This window comes from Aquarana catesbeiana, linkage group LG02, assembly GCF_042186555.1.
Source record: "Aquarana catesbeiana isolate 2022-GZ linkage group LG02, ASM4218655v1, whole genome shotgun sequence".
NCBI classification, from domain to species: domain Eukaryota; kingdom Metazoa; phylum Chordata; class Amphibia; order Anura; family Ranidae; genus Aquarana; species Aquarana catesbeiana.
The window spans coordinates 729,387,414-729,404,041 of NC_133325.1; the positions used below are offsets into that span (position 1 = coordinate 729,387,414).

The 16,628-nt window shown below is 44.9% G+C and overlaps 1 protein-coding gene across 1 annotated transcript in view; it reads right to left on the bottom strand.

Moving 5' to 3' along the window:
• LOC141129183 (stomatin-like) overlaps nucleotides 1-16,628 on the bottom strand; it is a 62,091-nt gene that overhangs the window by 31,315 nt on the left and 14,148 nt on the right. The window contains exon 5 of the mRNA XM_073617048.1: nucleotides 8,515-8,718. Coding sequence (XP_073473149.1) covers nucleotides 8,515-8,718 — 204 coding nt within the window. The remainder of the gene's footprint in view (nucleotides 1-8,514; nucleotides 8,719-16,628) is intronic.

Here is a 16,628-nt window from a genome sequence, read left to right on the forward strand (position 1 = left end):
GGTGGTGGCGCCCAGAACCAAAAATGTTCTTACAAGCCATCAGCGTGATCATTGAGGAGGAAGAGGATAATTACTCAGGATAGTCACTCAGCATCAGCATAGGCAGTCTTTGAAGGGATCTGAAATTTTTAAAAAAATTATTCGGTTACATCAGCATCAGGTGCTTGGTAGCTGGTGGTGATCCAAGACTGATTCATTTTTATGAAGGTCAGTCGATCGACCGAGTCGGTGGACAGACGCACCCTGTGATCGGTTACAAAGCCTCCAGCAGCACTGAATGTGCGTTCCGAAAGAATGCTGGATGACGGACAGGCCAGTAGCCCAATTGCATACTGTGCAAGCTCTGGCCAGTGATCCATCCTCAAGACCCAGTAACCCAGAGGATTTTCGGTGGGAAAGGTGTCCAAGTCAGATCTTGCCCCTAGGTAATCCCGCACAATGTAAAACAGACGCTGGCGATGGTTGCTGGAACCAATCATACCTTGGGGCTGCGGACCAAAAAATTGTCTGAACGCATCGGTCAGACGGTCACCTTCTCCACCATTCCTTCTTTGACTGACCAAAGCCTCAGCAACACGTTGTCCAGAAACAGGAGTTTGTAACCTCCCAGTCTCTGGGAACACGTTGCACAGACCTTTCTGCAAGGCCTCCCGAAGAGGTTTCATCCTCTGCTCCCTCTGCGATGGCAAGATAAGGTCCACAACCTTACCCTTGTAACGTGGATCAAGGAGGGTTGCCAGCCAGTATTGGTCCTTCTCCTTGATACCACGAATACATGGATCCTTACGCAGGCTTTGCAGGATCAGGGAGGCCATGCAGCATAGGTTTGCTGAGGCATTCGGTCCGGAGTCCTCTGGGTCACTAAGGACGACATGGTCCGCAGCCACCTCCTCCCAGCCACGTACAAGTCCATGTGTTTCTTGGGACTGATCCCTTAGAGACTGCTGCTGATGCTGAGTGCCAGGCTCCACCTCCATACTGACACAATCCTCCTCCTCTTCCTGTGTGATCGGCGGGCACGCAGGAACACTGTCTGGATAAAGGGGGCCTTGAGAGCTAAGGAAGTCCTCCTCTTCCTGCCTCTGTTCTGCCTCAAGTGCCCTGTCCATTATTGCACGCAGCGTGTGCTCCAACAGGTGGACAAGGGGGACAGTGTCACTGATGCATGTACTGTCACCATCCTCGTGGCCTCCTCAAAATGGTGACAGGACAGTGCATGCATCCCTAAACATGGCCCACTGGCATGGGGAAAAAAACACAAGCTCCCCTGACCCTGTCCTGGTGCCATAGTCGCACAGGTACTCATTGATGGCCCTCTGCTGCGTGTGCAGCCGCTGCAGCATGGCCAACGTTGAGTTCCACCTGGTGGGCATGTCACAGATTAGGCGGTTCTTGGGCAGGTTAAACTCCTTTTGGAGGTCTGCCAGCCGAGCACTGGCATTATATGACTGGCGGAAATGCACACAGACTTTCCTGGCCTGCCTCAGGACATCCTGTAAGCCCGGGTACCTGCCCAAGAACCACTGCACCACCAAGTTAAGGACGTGAGCCAAACAGGGCACATGGGTTATTTGTCCCTGTCGGAGGGCAGAGAGGAGGTTGGTGCCATTGTTGCAAACCACCATTCCTGCCTTAAGTTGGCATGGCGTCAACCACCTCTGAACCTGCCCCTGCAGAGCTGACAGAACCTCTGCCCCAGTGTGGCTCCTGTCCCCCAAGCACATGAGCTCAAGCACCGCATGGCATCTTTTGGCCTGCATACTTGCGTAGCCCCTTGAACGGCTACGGAGCACCGCTGGTTCCGAGGACAAAGCACAGGAAGAGGCCATGGAGGAAGAAGAAGAGGAGGGGGTGGAGGAGAGAGGTGTGTCACAATCATTAGTAGTGGCATTTTGGAGGCGTGGTGGTGGAACAACCTCCAACACTACTGCACCTTGTCCTGCATCCTTCCCAGCTGCCAGAAGAGTCACCCAATGCGCGGTGAAATTTAGGTAACGTCCCTGTCCATGCCTGCTGGACCATGAGTCAGCGGTAATATGCACCTTACCACTGACCACCCTGTCCAGCGAGGCCAAGACATTGCCTTCCACCGGTAGAGAGCCGGAATCGCCTTCTGTGAGAAAAAGTGGTGTTTGGGTACCTGCCACTGAGGAACCGCACATTCCACAAACTCACGGAAGGGGACAGAGTCTACCAACTGAAAAAGGCAGCAGTTGAAGTGCTAGCAATTTTGCCAATCTAGCATTCAACCGCTGGGCATGTGGATGGCTGGGAGCGAACTTCTTTCGGCGGTGCAACTGGGGCAGGGAAATTTGCCTGGTACAATCTGACGTCGGTGTACCGAAAGCAGATTGCCCACAAGTACTTGGCTGTGACACACCTAATTCTACACCTTCATTCCTCTCAGTGCAGGTCTCAGAGAGGACTGAAGGTATAGTGGGGTTGGAGATCTCAGCTGATGAGGAGCAAGGAGAGGTCCTCTTTGTTGTTTGGTGTGGGTCTTTTAAATACGCTTGCCAACAAACTGCATGGCAGGTCAACATATGTCTGGCCAAGCACGTGGTGCCCAAGCGGGAGATGTTTTGGCCACGCGAGATACGCTTGAGACATATGTTGCAAATAGCAGCGGTGCGATCTGATGCACTCGTCTCAAAAAAGGCCCACACCAAAGAACTTTTTGAATAACGCGCAGAGACTGCAGCGCCCTGCACATGCGGAGCTTTGGGGTGTGATGCAGTCAGTGTGCTGCCCTTAGGCTGGCCCCTGGAGGGCATCCTGCCTCGTTGATGATGTGCCACCTCCTCCTCCTCTCTGGCACCCACGTTGAGTCAGTGACCTCATCATCCCCTCCCTCCTCATCACTGGAGCAAACCTGGCAATATGCTGCAGCAGGGGGAGCATGACTGCCAGATTGCTGTCCTTCTTGGGCACCCCCTCTGTCCGTGCTCACGTTACTGCCTTCATCTAGCTCAGTATCATCATCAGAGCCTTCCAAACGCTGGGCATCCTCCTAGAGCATGTACCCAACACTGTGGTCAAACAGTTCGAGGGACTCCTCAGGAGGACATGGTGGGGCTAGGGAAGGAGTCACTGATGACATTGAGCCGAGGGAAGAGGCCGCTGCTTTGCCAGACAAAAGTACCCTGAGCATGGGTGAGAGGATGAGGAGGATGAGGACGGCTTGGTCATCCACTCGACCAAGTCTTCCGCATGTTGCGGCTCAACACGGCCAGCTGCCGAAAAAAAAGGCCAAGCGTGTCCCACGGTCACGTGCTGATGAGGATGCACCGTCTCCATGACCAGCACTGTTGTCTCTAGACACAGAGCCTGCTTGCCCTCTTTTATTGGCTTGTGACTGTCTGCCTCTCCTTGTTGGCTCTCCAGACATACTAATGGCCTGTAGCTGCACTAAGCTGGGATAGAGATAGATAGATATTTGTACTGATACTGCAGCTAGAAAAATCAACTGCCTGCCTGTAGTATGAGAACACCACCAACCTTCAACAGGTAGCTTTAGCTGAACACTGTGCAGAGCTCGCAAAAAAATAACTTGTAGGTTTAGCTGAACAATGTGAGGACGACGCACTACACTAACTGTAAATAGTCTAGCTGCCTGACTGTGGTACTAATAGGATCAAAAGAACACCAGCAATTTTCTTCAGGTAGCTGTAAATACTGTAACAAGACAAGCCTGCCAGTAGGAAGATAACAGGAACGGATCAAGCTAAACTGAATACAATATATATATATATATATATATATATATATATATATATATATATATATATATATATATATATATATATATATATATGCGCAACACCTGGGATGCATATATATATATACACACACACACACAATACACTGTAAGTGCAGCTAACTCACTGACTGTCCTGCCTAATCTAGCTAACTCAAATGAAATGACACTGCCTCTCTCTCTATCTCTTAGCACGCCGGAACACACTACACAGGGCCACCATGCAGGTGGCCTTATATAGTGTGGGGCGTGTTCTAAACCCCCTGAGCCATAATTGGCCAAAGCCACCCTGGCTTTGGCCAATTACAGCTCTCTCTACCGACGGCGCTGTGATTGGCCAAGCATGCGGGTCATAGTGCATGCTTGGCCAATCATCAGCCAGCAATGCACTGCGATGCCGCAGTAAATTATGGGCCGTGACGCGCCACACGAATTTGGCGCGAACGGTCCATAACGTTTGCAATTCAGCGAACGATCGAACAGCCGATGTTCGAGTCGAACATGGGTTCGACTCGAACGCGAAGCTCATCCCTAACAAGGACACATGGAAGAGCAACGCTTGCAAAACAAAACCAAAGAAATTCCTGGCTTAATAACTTACCGACCATCCTGAAGCCAACCAAATTGTCCTGTCTAAAAGTATGCATAAAAAAACCAGGGTCTAGTTTGCACATATTTGCAAATACATGCGTAAGCTACAGAGCCCCATCAAGGCACCCCAGTATACAAAAACAATGCGTTTAAATTCAAGATGGTGCTGCTATAAGACCTACAAACAGTACAAAATATTTTACAGTGCACACATTCAAGAACGACATTTCCTGCAAGGTTAGTTAACACCTATACATATTCAAAAAATACGGGGGTTTGGTCACACTATATGGTCATATAGTGCTAAGCCCACTTACTGCGACAAAGTACCCCGAATTAGTGGGTCCTACTCTAGTAATAGAATGGAAGATCCTTTGTCTCAACCATGGGAGCTGAACTCCTCTATGTGGGAGAACTGAAGGGGATACATCCTATGCACTGGTGGCCACTTACTAAGAGGTAATGAGGAGGGGGAGGGGTGCTCCAGCCCAAAAAACCAGGTCAAGGTCTATTACAATATACAAAAACATATTTGGGGGGCACACCCTACAATGCGTAGGCACCCCAGTATACTCGGTTGGTTAGCAGGCTGGTCAGTGAGTTGAGCCAGGAATGTCTTTGGTTTAGTATGCGTTGCCCTTCCATGTGCTCCGTGCTGCAAAGGGTAGTTAGTTATTAGGTGAAGACAAGGTAAGTGTAGGGTAAAAAAGCATTTATATATATATATTTTTTTTTAAAAGATTTTCACCTTTGTTGTGTAACGCCCACCTGTTTGGGTGAGGGCTACAGTAGAGAGTTGAGGGTTATAATAGGCTAAAATTGCCAGAATCTCACTCTGCAGTGTAATCTGGTGGGGTTTGATTGATCTGAGGAGGTTTGTTAGAGTAGAGGAGGGTGTGACCCCCTGCACTCTTCTTGATCAGTTTCCTTTGTTTTCTGGGGTTTGGCCTAGAAGATAAGAGGAATACAAGTGTAAGTGACAGGTCTGGACCAATCATTAATTTGTTGGGACAGGGGCGGGACGGGACTTCTATATAAGGCCTGGTCACATGGTTCCTGGGGTTGGTTGGTTGTGTTTTTTTTGTTTTTGGTTGATGGAGGAAACTGTCTGGAGAATGTAGGATCCAGGAGGCTCTCGTGGGTGCTCTCCCCTTCGGGGGAGAGGGAGATGTGCCCTGGTGTGGTTCTGGATGGGAAGAGGGGAGATCCAGGAGTAAGGAAGCAGCCACTGATACAGCGCTGGTGTTCTCCCCTGCGTGAGGAGAGGGAAAGTTATGCGGATGGAGGAGAAACTGAAGTACATTCTTCCTAACCATTGCCAATACTGACATACAAGGACTGGGCGAGGATTTTCTATGTGCGACATGGATCATCATTCAGAAACACAAGTGAGTGTAACCCAGGGGGAAACAGCACCTCTGAGAGACTTTATAGGGGTTAGTACGCGGGTTCAGGAGGACAGAGCTGGGCCCTAGAGGAACTAATACCCTGGAGGAATCCGAAAGTCACCTCCTGAATGTTATTCAGAGTATCATTCATGGAGTTCGAATCAGAAGTACTGTAAAGTCAGGAAGTGATGGCCAACAGGAAGAAGGGAACATGCATTGCACTAGGAGAATTTTTGCAAGATGGAAGTTTACTAATAGGGGCTTCCTACAATCTGGATATAATATTGTATTGCTTATCACCCAATCTTACTGGAAGTTATTCAGAGTGACTTTTCAGTACAGTGCAGCATTTCATATGGAAACCGCAATAAAGTTGTACATGGTTTACTTTCAATGACTGTCTGCGTGTTCTATTTGGTTGGGGAAAAGGGGTAATGGAACAAGCTCCAGGGTAGAACGAACTTTCAGCCGCTCCTACGGAAGTAGGGAGCTACAGTTGTATTGCAGTTTTAGTGATCTCTTGCAGCCTCTTTTGCAGACACTTCCTATCCACCTGCATACACCCCAGCAATGGTTGCATGCCATTTCTCACACAAGGTTTCCTAATCGTGCCAACAACAGATGATGCCTGTGCAATGCATGTGGAAATTGTCACTTGTACCAGAAGCCCATGTGACAGGGTGACAACACAGGAGCACAGATGGAAGAGATGGCAGAGTTGTCACTCTATAAAAACAGAATGCTGAACAAGTACTTTCATGGTAGGATCATCATCGGGTAATTATTGAAAGCTGTAAATTAAAAAATAAAATAAACTTGCGAGATATTAGTGCTCAAGTTCACATATACTGTGCTGAGAATATAGAGGCCAGAACAACATTTTTTATTTGCATGCTAACTCCAGGTCAGCAACTCAGAAAGTACTGAAGCCAATGGATCAGCATGACAGTCAGGTAACTAGCATTTTCAGAATGAGAAGCCAGCAATGGCATTCTCCATGCTTGTCTTAGTACAGGTTTCCTTTAAAAACTCCCAACGAAAAAAATCCTTAAAATAACCCAGAGAAGTTGTGTTATTATACAGGATTTATATAGCGTCGACAGTTTGCACAGCACTTTACAACATTAGGGCAGACAGTACAATTACAATACAATTCAATACAGGGGTAATCAGAGGGCCCTGCTCGTTAGAGCTTACAATCTAGGAGGGAGGGTCAAGTTATACAAAAGGGTAATAGCTGTGGGGGATGAGCTAATGGAGAAAATAGTGCAGTTGTTAGATGGAGGCAGGATAGGCTTCTCTGAAGAGGAAAGTTTTCAGGGATCGCCTAAAAGTGGATACATTTGGAGACAGACTGACAGATTGGGGTAGGGAATTCCAGAGGATGGGCAAGGCTCGGGAGAAGTCCTGGAGGCGGATATGGGAGGAGGTGATGAGGTATTACTGTTCAAATAGCAGTCACCATTTGTGGCTCTATTCTAGAATGATATTTGATCATTTTGCTTTACAACCATTTCCTAATAAGTAGTCCTAGTATGAAGTGTACATCTAATAACCTACGAACCTATACATTTATAACCAGGTTTGGGTCCCTACCTGATATATACGGTATATCACATACTCTGTCACTTGACTTCTGATTTCCTAGTGAGGGGGCGTTCTGTAGTCCACAAAGAGAATAGGAACAGGTTGATTGAAAAGGATTAAAAAACCTTTGGGACTTTGTATGAGGCATAGAACAGGACAGTCCATAACCTCCATCCCTGAATTGACAAGACTAAGAAGGAAAAATGTGGGACTTTATATGAAGCATGCGGTAAACATGGATATCAAGCATGTCTGACAGGTAGTTTATAATAGTATAACAGCTATATATCAATGTAAACAAGGAATGATTTGTGTATAAAACAAATTCCGGTAGGTTTATTCTATAACAACATATAATACATACAAGCATAATAGCATAATAAAAATGGTAATACATAAAATAACAGACTCATTTCATCCATGTGTATAAATTGTAGAGCCATATATCATGACAGCATAATACAATATAGGTTAGGAAACGTTCATGGGATGTAAACACGTAGGTAGCATCCAATTTCTCTATGCATTTCGTGGAATAGCTCCACTCATCAGGAGCAGATGCATTGTAAAAATCTAAAATAATAGATAATGGTAATTATCAATGGGTCTCAGCATGGGAGAGGAGGTACAAAAAAAAAAAAAAAAAAAAAAAAAAAAAGGGAAGGGAAAGAAGAGTAGTGGAAAGAAACCCACCCTGCAAAGTCGGAATCTGGGTATGAGGGCCAGCCGGGGTGATCAGTCCCAGGAGCTAAAGGTGGTATAACCCAAGGCATAAGTTGACAACCCATCAAGGAACAAATTTACCAAGGAATAAGATAGCCCGTGGAAGAGGAACAAGTTGATATTGTTTAAAGACTGCAGAAGATGCAGGACAGCACTGGGTTCTGGCAGAGAAAAAATAGTTCTCTGTAGAGGTCCAGCTGGAAGCATGAGATTTTATAAATGGAGAGCTTTAGCTTTGAGTCAGCAAGATACACTTTGGAGCTTTGCAGCACGCTGGCAGGGGACTGGCTTCTCTGCTCTGCTGTGACTCCTTTCTAAAGAAAATGAACTGTAAAACTTTGCACATTTCTGTTTTGATCCACCTGGAAATCATTTGGCCGACTAATGTTATTACCTTTGACCAAACAGAAAAAATAAGCAATTTGAATAAACACTCTTTTTTACGTATTCAAAAACTATTATACTTACACCCATGTGGTCAGCCATCTCCTCACGGTCAATGAGAATTTCTGTGAGACTCTTAGTGCCCAACATGTTTCTTAGGGTGGTCTGGGCCAGCATTTGAGTTGCTTGATTGGCATTGTCCACTTTGACTACTGTAATAATTGGATTGAATATTCGATAAAAGACAACAGCATCAACCATGATGGTCACTGAATCTTTAGTGAGAACCTGTAAGAGGGGGATTAAACAGTAAAAATGTAGACTTTTATTACAGGGACAATGCAAATGAGAACAAACACCAAAAAATATGGTTTTACTGCAGAATCATAGGGGCTTTAAAGAGGAATTCCAGGTGTAGATAGTTTATACACACACACACACACACACACACCTGGCCGATGCCACTGGAAGCTGGAAATCCAGCAGCTACCCTGTTGCATTCTGAAGACCAGCGGTCAGCCACTAGGCACGGGCACCATTCTGAGAATATGTTGCATCCTCTGAATAATTGCAAAGTGTTTACTGATTGGATGAGATGGAGAGTGACACGTCACTGCCCCATCTGTTCCACTTCATCCAATCAAACAGCACTTTGCATTCACTGCACACTGGCCACCAGGCATCACTTAGTCGCCACTGCAACTATTCATAGATTACCATGTGTTTTCTGATTGGACAAGGAGAGGAGGTGGTGAGGTCATGATATCCACCTCATCCAAACAGAAAAAGTCTTGTATTCACTGAAAAAAAATAGAAGGTATTCTATGAATTGCAGCAGTGCCAAGCGAGTGACCCCCTGTAGCCAATGTGCAGGGATTCAGCCACTCTGCACAGCACCTAGAAGATTGCTGCAAACACTAGAGTAGCACCACTACAGTGGTTGTCGGCTTTTTCCGGAGGCCCCTCGGGTATGAGCTATGCATACTTACATTGGTACAAGGAAGATTAATACAAGTGTGCAATTTAGATCATACCTGCAGTACAACTTTAAGCCTGGGTCACATCTTCCAAGCATTGGCAGATAAATGAAGGGGGAAGAGCATAATATGGGAAGGGAGTGGAGCTCAAGCTCAACGCTCCAATTTTTAGCCTTGGCCTAGGATCCTGAACTTCCTTGCAGATGTATAACTGACTTGAAGTACTTGCTGTTACCACTTCAGCAATGTTAATTTTCCTCATATGATATTGAGCACTTCTGTCATCATGGTTTTACAAACAGCAGTATGACGCAACATTTTATCAGAATCCTCACCAAGTTTTATCAAGCTATTTGCAGGCTTAAGTAACTTCTACTGTGACAGGTCCCTTTAAAAAAAAAGGCAAAAAGCACACCTTTGTACAGTAAAATAAAGATTACTAGGGAACATGAACATGAAGTAGTGCATTCATGGTTTTACAAACAGTAGTATGACTCAACATTTTATTTTTATTGCAAAAATGACTCTTCTGGAGATTTTAAAACAAATTGTAGTTGCAGAGTTGTACTATGCGACATGACCACTAGATGGCAGGCAAGGATTACAATGCCAACATGCAATTCTGCACAAATTCCCATAGAAAGGATATGTATCATCTGCCTGGACAGCAGAGCAAAATGTATTGTTATAAATGACACATCCTGGTATAATTTTAATTTCCTATATTTTCTGTTGGCACTGCAATTACACTTAGCATGATTAAAATGTTTGCTTCAAAAGAAGAAAACATTAAAAAAAAAAAAATCTAAATCTCTAATGTCTTTTGCCATTACCTGAATATTCATCTCTGCCATATATAATCAATAGGTTCACAAAAGCAATTTCTTAAAGAGTAAATCCACCCAGCACTTATACATCAGGTGTCCCTAGATGCTTGAGGATTCATTTAGTGGAGATATGGGACCATGGGTCATTGGTTCTGTACACTAATGCTGTGTACACACGATCGGACATTCCGACAACAAAATCCTGGATTTATTTCCGACAGATGTTGGCTCAAACTTGTCTTGCATACACACGGTCACACAAATGTTGTCGGAAATTCCGAACGTCAAGAACGCGGTGACGTACAACAAGTACGACGAGCTGAGAAAAAGGAAGTTCAATAGCCAGTGCGGCTCTTCTGCTTGATTCCGAGCATGCGTGGTACTTTGTGCGTCAGAATTGTGTACACACAATCGGAATTTCTGACAATGGATTTTGTTGTCGGAAAATTTGAGAACCAGATCTCAAAATTTTTGTAGTCGGAAATTCCGACAAAAAATGTCCGATGGAGCCTACACACGGTCGGAATTTCTGACAAGCTCCCATCGAACATTTGTTGTCGGAATGTCCGATCGTGTGTACGCGGCATTGCTGTGGCCATTCTGACAGATTTGGCTTTTCCTGTTGGATATTTGATTGAAATAATGGGGAATTCAATAGGGAAGCCTGAAACATATAGGAGGTGGATAGGTAGACCCAAAACTCCCCAGTGGACAGACACATAGGAGAAATCTTGCTATTGGAATGTAGGACATAGGGGCTAACTCAGCCCACCAAGCTTCTCCTATAGCTTTAAGTGGACTGACGCTTCTAAATCCCCCAGGTCAATGCATAAAAGTGTAAACCAAGTTGTTGTCAACTCTGCTCATCTCCAGTTACTACCCAACCCGATACACATTGTAGCTACAGATACAATGGACTCTGTAGAGGTCCAGCATGCTCCTTGCTGAGTCAAAACTATAGGTTTTTATTTTTTCCTTTCTAAAAAAACTCCTGCTTTATGCCGATTGGAGAGCTCTGGCTCTGCAGAGAGATCACCGTTTCCAACAGAGAGGCTCCTACTCAGGACGCAGGATTTTCTAATTAGGCCGTAGCTGCTTCAGAGATAGAACAAACTAAGACTTTGATTAGGGGTGTACACTACCTGTATCAGCATATTACTGTGGCGAATATGGCCATGGTGTGCCGGGTGCAATGCTGTATCCTGGCCTAGGCCGACAAGGCCCAGGCCTAGGGCAGCACTTTGCAGGGGGGGCAGCACGGAAAGAGTCCTGTTATTGTAGCGCCAGTCCTATGGGGCATACTGGGCTGAGAGGCAAATTAGTCTAGCGCCCCCAAAAAGCGGCTGCACTACTTCCGGTATGCGGGCATCTGGCATTCCGCAACTGTGGGAAGGGCGCCACTTCTAATTTTGACTGTCTTATCATCCTGGACCACAAACCTTCCTCACTATGCTATGTTTTCTGCTTCACCATTGGCATGGTTATATCTTCTTAGTCCTCTCCATGAAATTATCAGAAATTTGTGCTTAAAGTGGGATTCCGGCCAGCGAAATTTTTTTTTAAAGTCAGCAGCTACAAACACTGTAGCTGCTGACTTTAAATAAGTAGACTTACCTGTCCTGGGTGCCTGCGATGTCGGCCGCCCGAGGCCGTCCCATCCCTTGGCTCTCGGGTCCCGGCAACCGCCAGCTTCCTACTGCGCACGCGCGAGCGGCGTGGCGCTCTGTGAATGGCCCCATGATTTTCTGGGAACACACACAGTTCCCAGAAGGCAACTGGGCCGCTCACCGAGGAGCATTACACACCGCGGAATAGGAAGAGGCAGATTAGGAAGACTGCCTAGCAACAAGAGTTTCAGGTAAGTAATTTTTTTTTTTTTCACTTTTTTTTTAAATTTTTGTTAAGTTTTGGTGCAATTTTTTTTTGGGTAGCCTCCACTTTAAAGTAGAACTATAGGAAAAACTTTTTTTTTTTAATTTTGGATAGAGTAAGGGAGGGTTATAGCCCCTGTCAGTTTATTTTTTTATCCCTGTCCCATTGCAGAGATTTCTCTTCACTTCCTGCCCCATAGCCAAACAGGAAGTGAGTAGAAATCTATGCAAATTAGGGGAATCCATTGTGCCCCCCCCCCCAGGCCCTCAAAAGTAGTGTCCCCATTCGAAAATTTCAGGGCAGATCTTAAACAGCAAGGGGTGTGGCCTTGACAGGAAGGGGTCGGTCATATTTAAATTAGGGGTACACAAGTTTAGTCAGGCCTAGGGCAGCACAAAAACCTAAATACACTACTGGCCGGGTGCTCCGCATCATGCACTGGCACTACCAGCTGATTGGCTTCTCCGCTGCTATCTCCTTCGCTGGCACCAGCAGCGAGATAGAGAACGCTGGCACCAGCACTTTAAAGCTCTTAAAAAAATTAACTGTATAAATTAAATTTATATTATCGCTTGAATTATTTTTCCCATTATGAGCATGAGTGGGGCCTCATGTCTAGGTTTTGCCTAAGGCCTCACAAAGCCTAGAGCCGACTCTGCCCAGATGTCTCCATAAAGAGGCCTGTCATGCCTCATTTCTTTCACAAGAGATATTTAAATTTCTTGTGATAGGAATAAAAGTGATAAAAAATAAATAAATAGAAGTGTAAAAATAAAAAAACTTTTTTTAATGCACCCGTCCCCTCTGCCCCCACACGAAAGAAAACGTAGGTCGCACCCGCAGATGTATATGGTGTTTACACCACACATGCGAGGTACCGCCGTGACTGTTATAGCGAAAGCAATAATTCTACTGCTAGACCGCCTCTAACTTAACTGGTAACCTGTTAACATTATCAAGGGTGTCCCTCGATGACGTCAGACGTTGCTGATGAAACGTCACTTCCGCTATGTTTTGGAACATAGGTGGAACATTATCGGCATCCCTGTTTGTTTTTATGGGACCCTATTGATCTCAACATTGTCAGTGTTATTCTACAGTGTGCGATGGAAATAAATTATCAAACTGCACTATGAGAAGCCTTTTTTCTTCTTCCTGATATATGTGGCATATCATATCCTTGCCCGGTGGGTGTGCATCTATGTGGGCCCTTTCCCTTTTCTTGGAGGATTACTTCTGCTCTATATGCTCATTATGACTACCTGTGATGGGTGCCATGCACGTTTGGCGAGGAGGATGTTTGCCTACGGGCTGGTGGAAAGGCACATTTCATTTTTCACATTCAAGTGTGCGGATGATTTAAGATTTCGGAGACATCTGGTGACGGTGTATGGACATTACATATAGATAATATTTTCACTGCATCATATTCATTGGTTTATGTGGTTTACTGTTTGAGCTATATGTTTATGGTTTTGATCTTCACTAGAGAGCGCGGTATAACTAATGTTATTCACTTTATTATTAAGGTGTCACCTATGGAGATTTTTTAAGTACCGTAGTTTGGCTTCATTGCACGAGCGTGTGCAATTTTAAAGCTTGACATGTTAGATAGCCATTTACTCAGCGTAACATCTTTTATAATTTACCAAAAACTGGCTTATACATTGTGGTTTTTTGCAATAAAATTAAAGTGTATTCTCCCCCCCCCCCCCCAAAAAAAAAGGTTGCGTTTGAAAAAAATTGCTGCGCAAACATCGTGAGAAATAAAAAAAAAAAAAAAAAATTGCCTTTTTATTCTCTAGGGTCTCTGCTAAAAATATATGTTTGGGGGTTTTGAGTAATGTCTAGCAAATAAATACATGTAGGAGAGAAATGCCTTAGTGGGGACTGGTTAAAGCCCACCATAAGGAAACCTGTACAACTCAAAGACAGGTTGACACTTTCAGCTGCTCCCCTGAAATTGCATGGGTAAATACCCCCAGATACGGACTTATGTGCTCCCCCGGATGCTGGCAGTTCATGTCAAGGGGCTCACACCCATTCCTAACCACAGGTAATAACTCCATATATTAAATAAAAATCATGTTGCGCTGTCACTTTAAATATTATAAACCCAATCCTAATAAATGACAAACAATACCAGATAAATAAACACATGAAATTAAGCACTTTTGAAATCAATAAGACAATAATCATTATGAAAATCCCAAGTCTACAAGTCCCAGTAAAACTGGATCTTTTCAAAACATTACCACCACTGTGTACCAGCCACCAAAGATCCACACAGCCACTTACCAGAGACTTAGACCCCAATGACAAAAGAGGTCTAACAGCGATTGGGGGGGGGACAAATGGATGGTAATGGTAATCAGTCCTCAAACACAGCACTGCATATTTCGAGACTCCCCTGTCGTGTTTCTTTCTTCATATGGGTCACTCACACCAATGCTGTATTAACCACTCATATAAAAGGAAAGGAGGAGAAAAATTTGTGAAGTATGTTCCAACTTCACATTATTGCATAAAAAGATTCCATATACTCACTAGACGAGAAAAGGTGAAAGCATAACAGACGGCCACTGGTTCCCGTGGCAGTCATGATGACGTCACTGCTTAGCTACCCCAACGCGTTTCATCCAAATGAACATCTTCCAGGGAGCTACGGACTCCTTTTCTCCTGTTTCTCTTTGTATGAATAATGCAGCATTGGTGTTAATGATCCTTTTGAAGGAAACCCGAGCAGGGGAGCCTGGAAATATGCATATCACCAGCCATCCATTTTGTTTTTTTCTTTCCCTTATAGTGTTACTAAACCCCAAAACAGAAATCAGTCTGTATATGCAATAAGGCACGTCTGTTAAACGCACTGTGGAACCGTAGGGGGATAATCTTCTGCATTGTGTAAAAAGGCAGTTTGATAATGTCCACCTTGATCCTCCCCTTCTTCCACTGTTCCCTAACCATCTCCTAATAAGGCAGAGCCTTTCGAGTCACTCTGCACATGCTCAGTTTGGTGTGCATTACTAGAGGGTTTTTTTTTTTTTTTTGGGGGGGGGGGGGGATGCATGTGATCGGTACAGGGCCAATTAGCACTGTCCAAAGGGTCAGGGCTCCTGCAGCCTCATAGGACAGTCAGAGTAGAATAAAAAATCCTCCTACAAGCTTTAGCCAAAACACTGATAGAACTCACAATACTGCTGATGAGAAAACCTTAGTTAGACTTACTGGTAACAGTATTTCTATGTGTCTTTCAGGACAGCACTTGGAGAGCGCAGCTCCACCCACTTCCCAGGAAACACTGCAGTCATTTCTGTAAAGCCTGGACACTTCCACCATGGCCTCAGTCGTTATATAATTTCAGCATGGGTGGAGGTACTCGATAAGCAGAACATAGCAATAACACCATATTAACATTCATAAAACAAGGGAGGGTCATCAGCGATGTCCTGAAAGACTCGTAGAAATACCGTTACCGGTAAGTCTAAGGTTTTCTCACCTCGTCTTTCAGGACAGCACCTGGAGATAAGCGAGTGCTTACTCCTAGGGTGGGACCACTGCCTGCAGGCCTTCCTGACAAAATGACTGAGACAGAGCAGGTCCATCCTATAGTGACGAGTGAAGGTGGAATAACTAGTCCATGTGGTCACCTTGCAGATTCGCCCTGGTGAAGCCCAAGCTCGTTCCACCCAGGACGATGCTACAGCCCGAGTTGAATGGGCCACTACCCCTGTTGGGGGGGGGGGTTCTACTTCCGCAGCACTATAAGCTTCGCGGATAGCCATCCAAAGCCACCTTCCAAGCGTGCTTTAAGAAGCTACGAAACCCTTTCCAAGACCCAGAAAATAAAACAAATAGAGAATTGGACTTTCTAAATTCTCTTGTTACCTCCAGATAGCGTAAAACGCATCTCTTTACGTCCAGACTATGAAATTCTCTCTCCTTAGGGCACGTTGGAAATGGACAGAATGTTGGTAGAATTCTCTTGGGATCTGTGAAAAACCTGAAGCAACCTTCGGCAAAAACCCCGGGTCTGTCCTCAGTACTACCCGATCTGGGAAAACTGTCAAGAAAGGCTAAATAATAGATGATGCCTGAAGTTCAGTGACCCTTCTAGCCGAGGTGGCTGCTATCAGCAGTGTTAGTTTAATGACCAAAATTTAATTGTGGCTTCTGGTGGTTCGAAAGGTCTTCTAGTCAGACCTTGCGAAACTGATAAATCTCATTTGGGGAAAAACTTAAATTGAACCGGCCTAGCCCTAGCTAGTGCCTTGAAAAACCTGATGATCAAAGGGTCTAGAGTAACCTTCTCTCTAGAAAAACTGACAGTGCCGCTACCTTTAAAAAAAAAAAAAAAAAAAGTACTGGCTGCCAAACCCTTCTCCATTCCCTCAGAGAAATTCATGAATGAAAATGTTCTCCTGTGAAGAGCAACTTTTTGACATACACCAGGAGTTAAAGCACTTCCACGTTTTAAAATAAATGGCCCTTGTGACCTTCTTAGTGCTATTTAGCAGGGTAC